The sequence below is a fragment of the Mus pahari genome, chromosome 9, assembly GCF_900095145.1.
Source record: "Mus pahari chromosome 9, PAHARI_EIJ_v1.1, whole genome shotgun sequence".
Lineage (NCBI taxonomy): Eukaryota > Metazoa > Chordata > Mammalia > Rodentia > Muridae > Mus > Mus pahari.
The window spans coordinates 41,794,820-41,813,605 of NC_034598.1; the positions used below are offsets into that span (position 1 = coordinate 41,794,820).

An 18,786-nucleotide genomic window follows, 5' to 3' on the forward strand; every position below is an offset into this window, starting at 1 on the left:
CACACACACACACACACACACACACACAGCTCGGAGAGTAGCTTTTAAATGTAACCCTGACAAGAATAACTCGGTGGTCAGTGTTACACAGAATATCTGCCTATGAAACCATTGCATCTTTACGCACACTCTAAATCCTCCAATATTCATAAGTTCCTGCAGACTCTCTGCAGGCTCCTACAGCTCACCTGAGCCCTAAGCCTGGGTGCCCCAGGGAGTTGGCTGGGTGTCTGTCTGCTCTGGTGTGTCTGGGAGGAAGGGAATGTCCGTGGGCAGCTCAGCTAGCACTGTGCACATAATATTTATCCCGGGGTTGCCAGGAGTGAGAGATAAGCATTTGGGTATTTTTCCACGGAGGGGTCTTGTCTCCTGGAATCAAAGTTAAACAGAAACTCGGGTTAACTGAAGCGTCCTAAGGAACTGCCGCAGTTTAGAGTCTCTCATTTGATCAAGGAGCCAGATACAAACCCAGGCGAGAATGGATGGGGGCTCATGAGGTCCTCAACGGAAGAAGCATCTATGGCCCATGTGGACAGAGCAAGACCACAGCAGAGCTCCCCAGAGTGTCCCCCATCCTGGACAGCTCTTCCAACGCTCCATGACCTATCCCCATGGTCCACAAGGTTCAGAGGTTCAATTACACTCTGTGACTCTTGGTTGCACGAGCATGCAACAGATGCAGGATTTGGGGCTCCACAGAACTTACTTTCTCCCACGAGCCTTCAGGCTCCCTGGGAAACTGTACGTGTCTCTGTTGTTATTCACAGGGTAGGCAAGGCTCTGAGACACGGACATGCGAGAGTAAGGCCAAATGCCCGGGTCTATGAAGCTCTGCCATTGTCAGGTCCCACTGAGATACCTAAAGGGCTTGATGCAGGCCACAGCAGGCCCAATGGTATTAGTGAGGGCAGAGCGTCAAGGATCATGGGTGTGGTACCCCTGAACCCCTGCACAATATTCTGCCCCCCATATACCTAAGGCCCAGCTGCATGCTGACCTAGCATACACGTCAGGGACATAGCCATGTCAGGGAGTTCCCCTGGTGTGACCCTCTACCTCCCAACTATCACCTCACATACCGACTGAATGCTGTAATGTTTCCCCTGACACCTTGGCACCAGGCCACTCACTGCGTGGTCTCCCTCAGGGGTCAGAAGAAAAGACATGGGTGAGGAGCTACAAGATCTGCTAGACAGATGAACGCAGAGGCCTCAAGGTGCCAGACAGGGCCAGGTGTGCACCGTGAAGTGTGTGGATGTCTAGGGCGCAGGCCCGAGGCACCAGGTATATATAGGTATTCAGTTATTTTTCCATAGAAGTATCTTGTCTCTTCAGAGCGATGTTACACAGAAACTCGAGTCAACTAAAGCCAGATATGTAAGTCCAGGTGTGTAAGGCTTGGGGTTTAGGGTGACTGCAGAACTTCAGTCAGACCACACCCCACTGGTGTGGGGGTAAGAAAATTGGGCAGGGCCCACATTATAGTGGGAAGCACATACGTGGTTCTGGTCTGACCCTGAGGAGGAAATATGTGTTCTCTGTTAAGAACTCACTGTTCCCAATCCCCAAGCTTCCTGATGTGGTCCAGGACAACTCCATGTCCCCTGATAGTCATGAGGCTAAGAACTGACCCCAACATCTCCCACTCTAAAACTTCACAGCTGCAACTAAGGGGTGAGGCAACACTGTGGGGGAGGGGTCCCACCAGGAACTCCACCTGCCCTATACCATACTGAGATAGGAGTCATCAACCAGCCACAGAGTGGGCACCCAGCAGGAATGAGGCTCATCCTGAGTGAATGAACCTAGGGGAGGGAGGATGAGAGTCCCTCCTGCTCCTACCAGAGCTTCCACAGAACCCTCCCCCACCAACCTTGCCTGGAAAGGGGCCTTAGTTTAATGAGGTTTGACACCCACAGCTGGGGCCTCTACGTACATGGGCCATGAGTGCTGATGGTCCCCCAGGATCTTGCTGGAAATACAGCCCAAAGTATCCAGATGTTCAGCCACTGGCTGGCCAGGCAGACAGTTAATGACATTAGTGTCCACAAAGCTCCACTCTACGGCCCATATGTGCCAGCCCTGGCCTTGCACGCCATGTGGCTAAGTCGTCATTCAAAGGGGCCTCAACCTTCCTCCTCCCAACACCTAATGCCTTCACAGCATCTGGCTGCCCCTGAAACAGACACATGACTAGGTGCTCCTAACCCTGGATAGCAGTCCTCTTGATTACCCTTCATCCTGCATGGCCTAAACAGAGGCTGTGGTAGGCTGGTTGTCTTCCTGTCAAGGCGCATCCCTGTGGAGCTGACCCTGCAAGGCAGGCTCTGCCAGCTGTGGCCAGGTGTGGGCCTCCACCAGGAGGGAGCCTGAACCACACCACATTCCGCTATTCCAAGGATGGAATGTGTGGGGGACTGTGTGACACCAGCTGCCTCAAATCTGAGCCTATAGCACTGGGGTAGCCACAACCTCTCAGACCCAGCTGTGACCCCCTAATGCAGCTGTGAGCAATCCCTGGGCTTCTGCCCAGCCCAGGACCTTCCTGGAGCAGGCCCACACATCCGTCCATCACCTAGTCAGAGGCTGTGTACTCCAGAGCTCTCAGGGCTTGGTAGGGCAGAAGCGTGTAAGTAATGTAGGAGGCTTGGGGCCTATGACCCTGTGTGCCTGGCACCTTTCAGACCTTTGGCCAGGCTGGCTAGGGCCACAGGAAGAATATCAAACAAGGTGTGTGCCTCAGAGACCAGGAACAAGGAGGAAGCAGCTGGTATTTGGTAGGAAGCTCCCTCGGATATGTCAAGTTATCACTGTGTCTCTCAATTTCCAGTCCATGACTGAGGAAGCACCTGGCTGACTCAGAACCAGGACACCTTAACACTCAAGAGAGCACCCGGGGCAGGTGATGACCTGTCATGCCTGCTACAGAAATAGAACGTGTGGTCATAGCCACGCCCAGCCTCCAGTCTCCTCCCTACACAGAACACCATACCCCAGCACCTCTGCAGTGCCATTGCCAGGGCCAGTGAGGCAAGGGTAGATAGATCCTGTGCTGGGTTCTCATCAGGTCTTGCTGAGGTCTCTTGACAAAACCAAAAAAAAGAAAGGGTCAGATGGATGGTTACCACTTGGTTACCTGCAGCTGGCCCAATGAACACACAGTACCCGTCCTCCTGAAAAGGGAGAGAGGCACAGACGACAGGCAGCCTGTCCCCAGCTAGGTAGTTCCAACATTCGTCCTCCAAGGCCTCACAGAACTGCCGGCAGGGTGGCAAGGGGGGTGGTGGGCCTGGGCCACAGGAGGGAGCCAGCAGCAGACAGAAGAACCAGGCAAGGAAGGGGTGGCAGTTCGTGTGGAGGAGGCGCCCCCAAGCCTGCGCGGCGGCCTCTACCTCCACGCTGTCTGTATGGTGAAGATGATTAGGCAGCCGAAAGTGTCCTATACCTAAACGGCTGCAGAGAGCCAGAGTGGGTGGGAGGGGCAGGCAGCGGCTGGTAGAGGTCAGAGAGCCATTTCCCACCAGTGCGAAGTCATTAGAAAGCCCAGTCCCTGAAGAGGGAGCCACGTGGGAAACCCAAGCACCAGGGAACCCAGGTAAAGCTGCTACCTGAGAGAGCTGGCCGGGAGGGTCAGAGGAAGGAACAGAGAGTAAACTGTGCACACTCAGAGAAGCCGTCACCAGAGGACCCGTCACCAAGGGAAGAAGAGGTACGTGCCCGTGGGTGTCAGAGTGATCATCAGAGTGTCTGTGCTGCTGGCTGGACCTGGCTGTCAGAGGCAAGAGTCCTTTCCCCTCCAGATGCTGGGGCCGCCTGGGAGGCTCCTGGTTCTCCCAGGGAGGAGCCCCGATCCGTGGAGAAGAGAGAATTGCTCTACCTGGGAAGTCTGGTGGTACCGAGGGTCTTCCCAGTGGTGCCTGGAGGTTGCTCTGGAAGGGAGGCGACTGGGTGGGCACAGCCAGCGTGCCCGCCTCGGTTGTCTGGACATCTGGAGAACTTGGAATGGCACTGCTTAGCCAGTGAGTGGTCTTACTCTCCTGGGGAGCACTGGAGAGCTCGGCAGGAGAGGGGAGGACTGTAGGGATTAAGGAATCTGAAGCCTCAATCCCAGTAGAGTGCCCAAGAGTCGAGTCCTCATCCCACAGCTGGACGAAGCTCCGAATGCCCTGAGCCACATTCAGAATCTTGGCTCCGACGCCCGCAACATTCTCCTCCTTCATGTCTGGGCTCGCAGCAGGGGCCACCAGGGGAATGGGGACAGCAGGGGTTGCAGGGCTGCCCCCCTGGCCAGCTTCCCGATCCTCCTCCTCCTCCCCCTCTTCCGGGGGCAGCTTGGAGCTGGCAGGAGTCGTCTGTTGTTCCGTGAGGCCATCCTGGGGGACCACGTGCGTGGTGGGGTTCTCTGTGGACTGCACAGGTGAACTGTTCTGGGGTTTCGAGACAGGGCCTTCCAAGGAATCAGTGGTCTTGGGCGGCCAGAGCCACACCAGGGGATTCAGGGGACTCAGGGAACTCCCATTAGCGCTGGCAGGCACAAGGCGGCAGGAAAGCAGCAACAGCAGCAGGCAGAGGCATCTGCTGGGGTCGGGAGCCATCAGGGCAGTGCGAGCCTCTGAGCTGGGGCGGCTCCTGTGGTCCTGGAGGTGGGGCCTGCCAGGTCCCCACCCTCCCCCACTCCTGGTTCCCAGTCTCCTTCCCTCCACCACTTCCCTCTGGCAGAAGGGAAGGAACCCAACCTGAGAATCAAGGTGACCCACCAAGCGGTACCTTCAGATTCCATTTAACTCCTTCCTGGCTGCACCTCCAGGAGCAGACAGAGCAGAAAGGTGGGGTAAGAGACACCCCAGCGGAACTTCAGCTTGTGCAACTTAGAGCTGCACAAGTCTCTGCTGAGAGTGGGTGTGGGCGTGGGGGCCTGGCCAGGGTCCTCGGGGACATGGAAACCGCGCCCCAGCTCCTAGGGCCTCCATTGGAGAACACCCGGAAGTCCTGGCTGCTGGCCACCATTCTATGATGAAACCCAGTTTGAAAACCGCTCAGCTTGGAAGTTCCAATTGTTGTGTTACAGTTGTTGATTCAGAGAAAGGGTGAGTGTCCCTTCCTTTCCCCCTCCTCTCCACACCCACCACAGCCCTCCTACCTGCCCAAAGCCTAAAAGCCATCAACTTGATCTGTCCCTTAGACACCCCCCCCAAGAGCCCACTAGTTTTCCCTGTGGGCCACGGTGGCCACATTACTTCTTTCTCTGGTTCGTTCTTAAATCCTCTCATATCATCCACCTATGGTGCTCTCTCTGCAGTGACCTGCTCTGTAGCTGTGTTTCCTGGTCCAGCAAGTGTTCTGAAAGGAATTCCTGGGGATTGCTTCAAAGTAACAGACTGTAGCAGTAGCTGGGCCTCAAGAGGGAGGTAAAGGAGAAAAGGTGTGGGATGTATCCAAGGGATATGCCATCAGCAGCCGGCTTCTGCCTCCTGTCTATGGATTCCAGCTGCGTGCAGCGGGCATGGCATGGCTTAGCAGCCTGTGTCCCAGGAGCAGACAGTCAGGGCACTGCCGTTACTCTTTGCTTTGCTAGGTCTCTCTGCAGCTGGATGTTCCCCATGCTGTTCCTTTCCTTTCCTTCACACAGCTTCAGGTAAAAAAAATCTCACTCTATCTATAATAAACCAGGGGCTATACGTGGCTTGTCCATCCTGTAGCCTACTCTGGGTTCAGCACATGGGTACCTGCCAACCTCCCTCCACTATAGCCACCCTGACCCCATGAGGTCAGGTTGGTTCTTCTACAACATCCCCTTCACAGATATAGCTGGATGCTCACAGGGGACGTCCTCCTTTGCTGACTCTGTATGAACTCCCACGGCAGCGGGGGGGGGGGGGGGTCCTCCTCCTGCCTCATTGTCTGACTGTGAGCCCTAGGCAACAGCAAGATGTAGATGGGAAAGGGACACACTTGCCCGGCCACCTGACCACATGTCTTCCCAACCCCTCCAACACCAAGACCTTTTGGATAGCTAGACTTGGGGATTAGGAGACCCACATATCCTAGGGCTTTGGACAGAGATGTCCAGGGTGTAGCTGGGGTTTTCGAATTTCAGAGACGTTCTGTATCTAATCAATATCTAATCAAAGTCAACATCCACAGTAAAGTCAACATGGAAATGAAGCCAAGGAGATGGAACACCCTGTAACACCCCCCCCCCCCCCACACACACACACACACACGTTCTGTGGTCCTACATCTAAGACCCCCACAGGGCATAGCTCTCTGCCTCACTCCCATCACTACTGAAATTCATAAGGTGGTCCCCAGGGGTGCCCAATGGGGTAAATACTTTGGGGTGTGGAGCACTGGAATTGTAAGTTGCCCTGGTTCCCCTTTTCATACGGTCTGGTGGGAGGAGCTTAGCCTCTCTAGGCTGTTAGAGGTGCCAAGGCTGGCTACCCTCAGTCCCATTCATAACTCAGAGCAGGACTGGGCTCCACTCCAGCCGCCCTTCTAATTGTCACATTATAGAGTCTGTGGCTTCCTCCCTCAGTTTCCCCAGCGACAAAAGAACCAGGACGGATAGGAACACGTTTCCCATCCACACAGCCCAAAGCCATCAAGCCCAGCAGAGTCCCCAACACCAGCCAGTCAGGCACATGCTAGGTGAGCGCCCATTCCACAGAATGAAGAAATTGAGGCACAGAGACCATGGGCCCGTGGTCAAGAGCACAGAACTCTTAAGAGTGGAGAAACAGAAGCTAGCAATCTGCACATGCACAAAAACCATACTCACTCATACATACACACAAGCGCACTCTCATGTAACCAGCATGTACACATGGATGTAGCATGTACCAGGCTATAGCCTCAGCCGGCTGTCCCTCCAGGCTCCACTTTCTCCAGCTGTGGGCAGAGTTACTGCCACCCTCCCCCAAGGCTGCAGTGGCAATGCTTCTGTATGATGAAACAGCCCCAAAGGCATGTCCCCAACTGTCCCACATCAACATGTGAGGGAGTCATCCATCAATGCCTGTCTAAAGGGCAGGGCTGTGCCGTTCGGTTCAGAGTCCAGCTGCAAACAGCTGGATACCAAGTCCCTCTGTAAGAGTGAGGCAGCCATAGGCCCACACATCTGTGGCTCTGAGTTCTACATCTCCAAGTTAATCCCCACCATAATTGTGTCTGTTTGAGAAATGCCCCATGAACAGGCTGCTTGAAGATTTCCTAATGTGATTTCATGCCTCAGAGTATCTCTGGAAAATCCCAGGACCGAAGTCCAGAACCCTGCCCCCTACCCCGCATCCTGCATGTTAGAGAAGTGGGGATTTGGCTCCATGGTGGGGAAGGGGGGGAGGTAAGACCCTAAACTGATGTCATATCCTGGTCCCCTGCCCCATCCAGATGCTTATTTCTAGGGCCCCTCGACTGGCAGGCTGGCTCTATACCCATGAAATTCCTGGGTAAAACCAAAAGCCAGGGCTGGAGGCACTGGAGTGACCATAGCTCCTATTTCAAGGGCCCTATCTATGTAGGAACACACAGTCCCTCCCACACTGAGTACCCACACCAGCACTTACTCTTGCTTAGTCCCCCCACACCCTGCTGCTCACTTCAGAGCATCACATACCCAATATTCACTGGGGAGCATGGTCTAAGTTTTGGCTCCCATCTGGAGTCTTGCACTACATATACATATGCACATGCATACACATTCATGGACACACACATGCCCACTCCATACTCAAACACACATGTTCATGCTCGCACACACACACACACACACATATGCTCACAGAAACACTTGCACTATCAAGGAACACTAAGGTCCTGGCCTACTAGAGGCCACCATCTCTGTCTCTTCAGTCTGGCATCACTCTGTGTGCCCACAAGCAACAACGGTCAGGATTTCAGATAAGAGGGAGAACAGAAACCAGGGAGCCAGGAACAGCACCAACCCATTTCCCTGCCACTACCTGGTCAAGGGTGACCTCAGACCCTTTGGAGACAGAGAGCATGTTATCACACAGAATCTGAAGGGGAAGCATGGAGATTGCTTGGTCCAGATGATGCCAGCTGCCATGCTGGGGAGAGAACCCCAGGTAAAGAGAAAGAGATCCCTGCACCCACAGGAAGGTGGAGAGGGGACACTGTCTACACTGTCTAAGAGCTAAGAACTCGGTGAGATGGAAGAGAGTCCCAGGATACATCCCCTACCCATCCAACTCAGGTTCAGTCCCTGGCTGGTGCCCACTGAGTGCTGAACAGAACAGGAGTTGGGGTGGGAGGATTGTGGCCCTGGAGCAAACATCTAAGTTTTCAAGGAACTCATCACAAGCTGGGCTCAATCACACTGTCCCACAGGCAGCTACTGAAAGACTATACCTCCCATGACACACACACACACACACACACACACACACACACAGCTCCTAGAAAACAGAAGGGATTGGTCAGAGACAGGGACCAGCACACAGCATCCCCCCCAGGAAGCAGGCGTCTGCCACGCCCCTGATTCCCAGTCCCCACCTGCAGCTTCCCATCTCTTTGGCAGTTGTGAGACCAGCTTCCCTAGAATAGAAGCCAGTGTCCACTGGCAACCTGTGATTTGAGGCCATTCATGCCTGGGGCTTTCTTCAACTGCACCTGAGTCTGACCTTGGGCTGGCTCTCCAGCTCTGTTGTCCCTGTGACCTTGTGAGGAAGCACGTCACCAGTGCCTGCCTTGTTCGGAGTGGCCCTTGTCATCTGGCAGATCTAAGCCTCCGGAAGCCAAGGCTCCTGTTGGCAAGGGCTCCCATAGTGCAGAACCTGGAAGGCAAGCTGTTCCGCAGGGACTTTGGTAACACACCTATACTGACCTCAACAGAGCTGTGCACTGCCCAGCTTACACGAGTTGACTGAGTATAACCCAGAGGGCCCCTGGAGGTCCCTTGAGAACAAGGACTCAAGGACTGGCACAAGCCATACCTACAATGGCCAACAATCAATAACTTCCTCTCTTGGCCCTCAGTGACTAGAGTCACATATGGCTCTCCTGCCTACACCAGCCAGCAGGGGATAGAGACTTGGTCAGGACAGGCACCAGTAGAACACTGGGGAGCGATCGCCCAGAAACCCCTGAGAGGACAAATGAGTTTATCTCAGTTTCAGAATCAAGGTACCAAGACACGAGCTGAGCTGTCCCTCACCCTCGCCTGCCAAGGTCCTTGGGTGTGCCACAGCAAGTTCTTGCCATGCAAGAAACCACTCCCTCTGCACCATCAGTCCCAGCGCAGCAATAACAGGGACACAAAGATTCTCAGGACTCAGAGAGCTAGCAAATCTGGACCCTTTATAAAGGCAGCATTTCAGCTATGTTTCAATCTGGCAAACTCCCTCTAAGAACCAGACTATCCAGCTACCCGGTTACTTCCAGATGCCCCACCCTCCTCAGGTGCCCTAGGGCTTCCCCGTGGTTCAGCCAAGCACAGGCCTCTACACTCCCAAATCTTCTGCAGACCAGGGTCACTTTGGCTTGGGCACTATAACCTCCTCCCATCACCATGGGGACAAGGGACAAGCACTCATCTGAAAGGCTTCTTTAGCTCCGAATGTAACGTTTCTCCCAGCACTCCTTCCAAAAGTCCCACCCTCTCACATCAGTGGCAAGACGCACCCCTGCCCCAAGCTAGGGTTTGTTCTGTCTTGTTGGCCCGTCTGGTCTGGTTTAGATTCCTGAATAATGCAGTCTTCTATTTTCATTAAAAACTCCAAGACACCCACATACGAGCAGGAACTGGCTCTTAGCAGTGTGAGTTGTTGAGACAGATGAGGCTCGGTGAGCCTCGGGATGGCTCTGGGAGACGGCTGGGAGCTCAAGGGTCAAAAGTACTTCCACCAGGGGCTGGAGAGATGGCTCAGTGGGTAAAAGCACTGACTGCTCTTCCAGAAGTCCCGAGTTCAATTCCCAGCAACCACATGGGGACTCACAATCATCACTAATGGGTATCCAATGCCATCTTCTGCTGTGTCTGAAGACAGTGACAGTGTACCCACATATATGAAATAAATATGCCCCAAGCGAGTGGGGCCGGAGCAAGCGAGTGATGGGGGGGGGGAGTATGCCGCCAATTCCAGTTGTCACATCTTGTTCCGAGGCTACCCTGAGATGTGATAGCTCTGGATTTCCTACATCCCCATTTGCCTCTCAGAGCTCAAAGCCGAGTAAGAAGGAACTGTAATGAGGGAGCCAGGAGGTCACCACAGCATATCATCTGCATCCCATGTAGTTCCCCCCCCTCCCCATGTCCGCTGCTTGAGGCCAGTGTGCTTTAGATCTCTCTGGTAAGACTCAGGTCTACCATGGACTCCCTCTCTTTGAGAACAGAGACCATGTGGGGGCCTAAGAGGAACCAGTCAGCAGTGGAACAGTATCCCAGTCTCACTCCTTGACCCAGTCAGACCCTGACAAGTGTCCTCGAGCCTCTGTCGTCCCATCTGGAGAAGGTTCACCCATGAAGTATTCAATCACTGCTTCTCCACTGTCCAGAGTAATCGTGATCACTGACAGAAGCAAAAGGGGCTGGCCAGTCAGGGGAAACCACCAGGCTTCCAGGGATGCCTAACCTTTTAGGCACTCCTCCCCGCTGGGCAGCCATCGCAAGGACACATGGCCATCTGTCAGGAGATCTTAAGTAAGGTCAAACAGAAGCAATCAGTTGGCTGTGTTGAGAGCTTCACACCCTCCCGCCCCACCCCTCAAGATACACAGGTATCCAAAGATGCCTATGTCTACCAGGTCAAGGGGAGGAAGGAGGCTCCCAGTCACTGTCACCACCATAGCACCCACACTGGGCAGCTCAGGACCACCTGTAACTTCTAGTCCAGTGGGTCTGGCGCCCTCTTCTGGCATCCATAGGGACTGTACTTACACACCCATGCACAAATACATATATACACACAATTTATAAAATAATAAATATTTTAAAAGAAACACATTTAAAGTATCTATAGGACACATTGAGATTATGGGGGCATCTGAATATGTCCTCTTTGTTACAGGCTTCTTGGGGGTGATAAGAAATTGGTATCTGCAGGAGAATGTTCAGAGGACACAGACAGGAGTACTACTAAGGTGCAACTTTTCACACACAGGAAAAGGCCTGCATGTGGACAGTCGTGGCTGTGTGGAGACATAGACCCAGGCATGTAATCTATGTACAGATATATTGGATTACATATAAATGACAGTGTACACATGTGTACAGTCAGGTAAATGACAGTATCTGGAGAGATACATATGACTCTGCATGTAACAGATTCCACATAAATGGCCATGTGCAGAGAGGCACATTTGGTTCTGTGTGCACAGATTGCATGCATATGTGAGTGTGAGCGTGTGTGTGCATGTGTGTGTTCATGAATATGGGTATGGTACATTTACATGCTATGCACAGGTATACATTACTATGTACAGATTTTTCACATACATGGATACATGTGCATGCGTGTACAGGAAATTGGGAGCCTGTAAGAAATGAGGCAAAGTTTCCCGTAGATCCAAAGGAGTTCCCAGAACTGTTTATTGGGGAAACAAGAGGTTTCTTTCTGATCCTCCTGGGCCACTCCTCCTATCTCCTCACTTCACCTCAGGGACTCAAGATGACTCAGCAGAGGTGGAAAGAGATGCATCATTCCCCTAGGGACTAGGGAGGTTGTTCCTACAGAGCCTTCAGAACCACCAGGCAAGGCTCCAGGAGAAGCTGAGTGAAGCAGGGAGGGAGGGGGCGTGTCTGCAGGGCAGGAAAGCCTGATACGGAGGACACCCTCCCCGCAGGGACCTTACCTCTCAGAGTTGAAATTTAATATTCACTTACACAAAATCGATCTGAAGGTACTCTGGTGACTATAGACTGCACAACCATCCACACCTGTCCCAAACAGAATACATTTTTTACTTTTACAGCCTTCAAGAACCAAGCCTGTTTGGCTATTCCGGGTCCCGGGAAGCTCTCTACTCTACACAGCTGGAATTCTGGTGAGAGCTGCTCTGGTCAGTAAGCAGCTGGGCTGGATCACTGGCCACTTATCAGAACTTCTTTTAATTCCTCCAGTGTCCTTTAAGGGTTTGAAAATAGACTTTACACTTCTTTTGTTAACTTCATTCCTTGATGCTTTATGGATTTTGGGTGCTATTACAAGCAGGCTTTTCCTCTTGACATTTTTGTGTGTGGATCACCTGTTGCCTGTGTACAGACTCACACTGGCTCTTGAGTATTGATCTTGTCTCCTGCAATCTTGACTGATTTCTAAGGGATTCCTTGAGACTTTTTATGACTCAAGGCCTGGCATCTATAAACAAAGAGAGTTTCACTTCTTGCTTCCCAATATGGGTGGTCTTTCATGTTCTTTTCTTGCCTAACCGCCTGGCTGCTCTTCCAGGACTGTGGTGAATGGAAGTGTGACGAGGGGACACTCTTGCCTTGTTCCTGACCTCATGGGGCGTATCCAGCCATTCGGGAAGATTAGCTCTCCGCTTTCCACACATGCCACTTTCGAAGTTGATGAAGTTCTTTCTGGGGGAGTATGGGTTTTGTCAAATGCATTTTCTGGACCTGTGGAAAAGCCTATGTGATATTTTTATTCTATTGATATAATGCTGTGTATTGTTTTTTGGATGGTAAGTCAACCTTGCTTCTCCGCAGTAACTCTCACTTGGTCATGATATATATAATCTCTCTGATATGTTGCTAGATTTTGGTTGCTTGTTTTGTTGTTGTTGTTGTTGTTGTTGTTTTGTGGGGTTTTTGCCAGTCAGGGTCTCTCTTTCTAGCACTTGCTGGCCTAGAACTTGCTATGTGGACCAGGTTGCCTTGGAACTCACAGAGATCCATCTGCCTCTGTCACCCAAATGCTACGATTAAAGGCTTGAGCCCTCCATGCATAGCCTGATATGCTATCATTTTGCTAAAAATCTCCGTGCCGAGGTTCTTGTCTGTAGTTTTCTGATGTCTTTGTCTAACTTTGGATGTTCTTGTCTTATCTCAAAAATGAGTTTGGGGTGGGCCAACTGGGGCTACATAGTGAAGCTCCGTCCCAGAGAGCTTGAGGGAGTGAGAAATCTCATTCTTGTGTCTAAGTGACTGAGCCAAATGTGAGGTGCTCTGGTTTTTGTTTTTCTTTTGTATTTTTTTAAAGAGAATGTTTTTTAAAAATATTTACTTACTGTTGTGTGTAAGTACACTGTAGCTGTCTTCAGACAAACCAGAAGAGGCCTGCCTCTGCCTCCCCAGTGCTGGGATTAAAGGCGTGTGCCACCACGCCTGGCTCCGACTAATTCTTATGGCACAGGAAGCTTGAGCAACAAGAATAGAAAGGCAAACTACATCTGCCAGAAACACCATCAAGAACGGAAGAAAGCCTTGTGCTTATATACTTGATAAGGGTTTGTATCCGAGATATACAAAGAACCCACAGCACAAGAGTAATAAGCAACTTTATTACTAGCGATTGAGGAATCCTGGAGATAAACTCCCAGCAGAGACAAGGATGCTGAACTGTCAGCCATCACAGCTGCCAGCATCAAAAAGGCAACGAATTGAGAGCTAAGGAGACAGCTCAGTGCAAGAAGCAAAGCAAGATTCATCCACTACTGACCAGTGGCATAGACATGGTCAGTCAGACAATAGAATACTATTCAGCCACAAAAGATGAACGGAGCGCTGGCATGTGCCAGGCTGAGCATGAAAGACAGTTTAGACTCCCCTGAGACATCTTGCTGAGTGACAGGACCCGGGCACCACATGATTCATTCACACAGAATAAAGAGCTGGCAATCCTCCGGCAAAAAGCCAAACACTGGCTGCGGGGCAGGGAAGGGGGATGGGGAGAAGGGGCTGAAAGCCAAAGGGTTTAAGGAAATATTCTAAAGTTGGTATTATTATCTTGGAATGCACCACAAGCAACAAGTTATATCCTTAAATGAGTGGGTCGCCGGCTTGTGACGGATGTCAATAGAGCTGCACAGAGAAAGGAAGAAAACACCCACGAAGCACTTCCTAACCCCAAGATCCTTAAACGGCATGCATTTGATCTTTAATGAGGATTTCACGAACTGTTTCTGTTGTAACTGCTCGGTCTTGATTTTTCTAAGGGGGGGAGGGGGTTATATTCGCAGTTTCCTTAAATTATGAATGTCCTTAGTGTCACAGTTAATATGTTTCCCAAACTCATCAGGGGCCTTTTCGGGAGCCAGACTGCTGCTATAGGCACCGTAGTTCCCCTCGCCCCCACCCCCATCCTGAAGGAGCACTCAGCTCCAGACTTAGCGGCTGGGATTAGACCCACCCGCCCTCTATCACGTAGACATGACAACAGTGGGGACAGCTGGACTCTCTTGCCCTCTTAACTCCTCCCGCCTCATGGACGGTCTCCTTCCTCCTTCAGCAAGCAAACCTCGCCTGGCTCTTGGGGTCTACAGCACAGTGGATGGTCTCAATCTCATGGCCTTGGGGTTCCTGCTCTGGAAAAAGCTCACTGCAAAATTCAGAACGGTGGCTGAGGGTGAGCATCAGGGCCAGTACATGGTGGCGGCCCGGGGAAAGGATGTTCCCAGCTGAGGAACAGCACACAGTGTAGTCCCCTGATGCAGGGGCCAGGCACCTGCTGGACAGCAGTATCCAACCAGCCAGGGAGGGGAGCCCATCCTCTTAGGCAGGAACAGCATTGCCTTCTTAGGGACCTCGGGTCTACGGGATGCCAGGGTTACATCCACACCAAATGTACTGTCCCTGCTGCCTGCAACTAACTGTCCCCCTCGCGGTGGCTGCACACAGCGAGCCTGAGTTTTCCTTCAAGCCCAGACTCTTGACCCAGGAAATTAATATTTGACTGGACACACTCATGTCAGCCTTCACACAGGAGAGCAACTGCTCTCACGGGCCACGACTCACACACACGTGTAAGCACAGTACCATCCTTGCTTCCAAGACCTGTGAACACCTAGGAGAACACACAGGACAGAGCAGAGGCCGAGACCTGAGGCCTCCTGCCAAGGATGGGGGTCCTCAGTGGTCGTGGTTCACAGACAGCAAACGGCGCCTTTGCCTCTGAGGTGCTTCTGGTAGAGCTAGGTAGCCTCATTTGGCCTCTAAGGATTTAACAGTTGTTTATTAACTGGATCCTTTCACGGAAGGCTGGGCAGCACGTTTACAGCGCTAGGTTCCCAAGGGTGGGGAGGTGAGGGCTTGCCATAATTGGGTTAGTGGGACCTCAGTGGGGCTATGGGGTCATGTGCACCCTGGAGTCAGGACAAACATTCACTTGCAAATTTGCTCATGTCTTTGTGACCCCCAACAATGGCCTGGGCCTGCTTGGGCCACTCAGCTATCTGGAGGGTAACTGAATAACAATCACCACTCTCTAAGGCCTGGGGACCTGCAAGATTATGCTAAGTATATATGCTGTTGCTTCTAAAAAAAATGGATCTGGCCTGGAACTACGGGTATCTCTTGACATAGGACAAGTGTCTCTTCCAATGTATGCACACAATGGGAGTAGGAACCCACAGCCTGTAGCTACACGTCAAGGTCATTGTCAGCAAGACTACCCAGATACCTGGCTTGCTCCTGGTCAGGGCAAAGAGAAGCCCCTATGAACCAGGACAGTGATATTGGTGGCATGCACAATCAGCAAGAGGAGCCACAATCCCTCACATACTCACATACCCACACCCATCTTGGGCCCTTTCTATTTCAAGATTAACCCCCAATACCTGGGATATACCCAAGTATATCTATTGGGAGAACATACTGGCACAGGGTGGGAACCCTACCACCACAGAGGAACAGGTTGAGCTAGCCAGGCTAAAGAGCTCAGGTGAGGATATACTGGAGGCCAGAGGGGCAACTGCGGTCTGTGACAACTCAACTAAGGCAGCCAGAAAATACACAGCCTCGTGACTTCTTTGTAATCTCAAGAATGTAGCTCACAAACAGACTTTAAGATCAGGGAGAAGCCAGGGGGAGGGGGAGGAGGAGGGAAGGGGGAGGGGAGGGGAGGGGGAGGGGGAAGGGGGAAGGGGGTCTTCTTCATATATGTCTCCTTCAGTCGTCAGGTGGGCATGGCCAATCACGCATGGCAGTGTAGCCAGAAATATAGCCTCACGGTGCAAAGTCGCACTGATTGGGCCACTGGTCACAACCCTCTGGGGACAAGGCTGGGCTTTCCTGGGGACAGCAGTGGGTAGCATCCTACAAGGCCTGGCCTCTCCTCTAGGTGGCGCCTGTCCTCTCATCTGTCCCCTCTGCATCCAGATCTCGCCCAGGGAGTGGCACTATTAGGAGGTGTGTCCTTGTTGGGGTGGTCGTGGCCTTGTTGGAGTGGGCGTCTCACTGTGCGTGTGGGCTTTAAGACCCTAAACCCTAGTCCTAGCCGCCTGGAAGTCAGTGTTCTAGCGGCCTTCAGATGAAGATGTAGAACTCTCAGCTCCTCCTGCACCATGCCTGCCTGGAAGGTGCCATGTTCCTGCCTTGATGATAATGGACTGAACATCTGAACCTGTAAGCCAGCGCCAATTAAATGTTCTTATAAGAGTTGCCTTGGTCATGGTGTCTGTTCACAGCAGTAATAAAACCCTACCTAAGACACCGTAGGAGATCCAAAAGTGGATAAGGAATATGGGAACCAGTCAGATGCTTCGAGGGAGTCCCTAAGGCTCTGATCCTACCAGCCCCTCTCGATCCCATTAACTCTCTTGGGAGGACACATAGGGGACTCCTCCTCCACTATATGTGGTAGGAGCCTCCTATGCTCACCGAAACCTCCCCTTGGAGTCTCCCATGACTAGGGCCTCCAGGCTTGTAGTAAATAGATAAGCGGACCTGTCGCCTTTGGGTCTGTTGACTTATATGCCAGGCATAGACGAACAAAGACAAGTTTGGGGCTGGAGCTGATCACCCTTGAGGGATCTAGGGCTCATGGGAGAGAGTCAAGTGCTAAGGATGTTGTAGAGACTAAGTACCTTGTCTTACGCAGTACCTGTGGGCAGCCCTGTGGGGACAAAGGAAATTTTACAAATGTAATCAGTCATGACAAGGCCCTCTGGACAATCAGGTTGAACCTGAATTTCCCAATCATTATTTTAAGGGACAGAAGAGAGATACAGACCCACCTAAGAGGACACACCACTGGAGAAGGGAAGTAGAATTTACAGTGACGTGATCACATCCCCCAGGAGACTCTGGGGCCGCCAGGATGAGGCCTGAGGTCTTGTTTATAGCTACCTAGGATGTGGGATTATTCTATTAGGCCCCAGAAACTCCCAGAGCCACCCAGGAACAGTGGGGGCAGGAAGAAAGGGCTGATCTTCCAGGGTTACAGTGGCCTCTGCTGGAGGCAGCCCAGGCTGGCATGTGGTCATTGCTAATTCATGTAACTGTGACCTGTGTCCTCAACTCACAAGGGACCCTGGCCAAGGAGGAGCCAGGTGTCAGGCTGCACCTTGCTGTGCACTCCACAAGCCTTTCTGCTCCATGAAGTGCAGGCCCTTTGATTCCTTGGGCTTTGGCCACCATCCCAGGAACCCCAGGGGGGCTGCTCATTAAGCAACAGGGAACCCAGCCTTAGTACTTCACCTAGGTCAGAGGCCCCACAGCCTAGAGCCATAAACAGAGGCTGCCACATGTTTTATTTCTCAGAATGTTCTGCTAGAAAACTACCAAAGTAAGCGAGGCAGTGGTGGTGTACACCTTTAATCCTAGTGCTCAGGAAGAAGTAGCAGGCAGAGCTTGGTGAGTTTGAGGCCAGCCTAGACTACAGGGTGAGTTCCAGGACAGCCAGGGTTACAAAGAAAAACCTTGTCTTGAAAAGAAAAAGAAGGAAGGAGGAGGAGAAGGAAGAAGAAGAGGAGGGAGAGGAGGGGAAAGAAGGAGGAGGAGAAGGAGAAAGAAACCAAACCAAACCAAACCAAAAACAACCTACTGAAGTAGCATGAGCAGAAACGGGGTACCAACAGAAGACTATCCAGGAAGCCCACACTGGAACCTCAGCGAGCTTTCCCTGTCTTCCTTCAGTTGTAGGGAAAGAGAGAATACACTGCCAAGGATGGAGCCAGGAAGAGTAGGGAGGGACTATAGGCAACTTCGCTGTCACCAAATCATTAAAGGACACTTCTGTGCCTGCCTGACACTACCTGCACACTGCCGATCGTCCAGGCAGAAGCACCTGCGCACACTGCCGATCGTCCAGGCAGAAGCACCTGCGCACGCTGCCGATCGTCCAGGCAGAAGCACCTGAGCACGCTGCCGATCGTCCAGGCAGAAGCACCTGCGCACGCTGCCGATGGTCCAGGCAGAAGCACCTGCTAGCCAGCCCACGCCAGAGCATCAGGTCCAGAGCTTTTTCACTCTCCAGCCTTCTCTCTAGTCTCTTGCCTTTCCCCAGCAGTCCCTTACGGCTGTGGTATTGCAGTGTGTCAGTGTATCCCAGGATTCTGTCTCTGGTCCCCTGTCTTCTGAGATCCCCAAACTGCCCCAGGGCGTCTCAAGACCTCTCCCCACAAGCCTGAGAGCTACTCAGACCTTAAGAGCCCACAGCATCTCCTCTCGGAAGAAACCTGTACCCTCCCAGGACTGCTCCCAGGGGCTGCCCATGTGTGATAGAAAAGAAACACTGGCTGGGCTTGGTAGCACACGCCTTTAATCCCAGCACTCGGGAGGCAGGGGCAGGCGAATTTTTGAGTTTGAGGCCAGCCTGGTCTACAGAGTGAGTTCCAGGACAGCCAGGGCCAACAGAGAAACCCTGTCTCAGAAAACCAAAAAAA

General features: G+C 52.3%; 1 protein-coding gene and 1 long non-coding RNA gene across 7 annotated transcripts in view; one reads left to right on the forward strand and one right to left on the reverse strand.

Moving 5' to 3' along the window:
• Col18a1 (collagen type XVIII alpha 1 chain) overlaps window positions 1–18,786 on the reverse strand; it is a 112,924-nt gene that overhangs the window by 58,683 nt on the left and 35,455 nt on the right. The window contains exon 1 of one of the 5 annotated variants that reach the window (XM_021204403.2): window positions 3,137–4,891. The exons of 1 other annotated variant lie outside the window; for it this stretch is intronic. In XM_021204403.2, the coding sequence (XP_021060062.1) occupies window positions 3,137–4,595 (1,459 nt within the window). In that variant the 5' untranslated portion in view covers window positions 4,596–4,891. Of the gene's footprint in view, window positions 1–3,136; window positions 4,892–18,786 lie in introns of those variants that run through there. 3 more of the 5 variants (XM_029542097.1, XM_029542099.1, XM_021204404.2) reach the window with 3 other exon arrangements.
• On the forward strand, window positions 3,625–12,862 carry LOC115064684. 2 transcript variants are annotated; one of them, XR_003844491.1, is made up of 3 exons: window positions 3,625–3,709; window positions 11,932–12,018; window positions 12,408–12,816. It is a non-coding gene; the product is annotated as an uncharacterized LOC115064684 (long non-coding RNA). The 2 variants fall into 2 exon arrangements; XR_003844490.1 differs by lacking the exon at window positions 3,625–3,709 and adding an exon at window positions 4,722–5,087 and having other exon boundaries at window positions 12,408–12,862.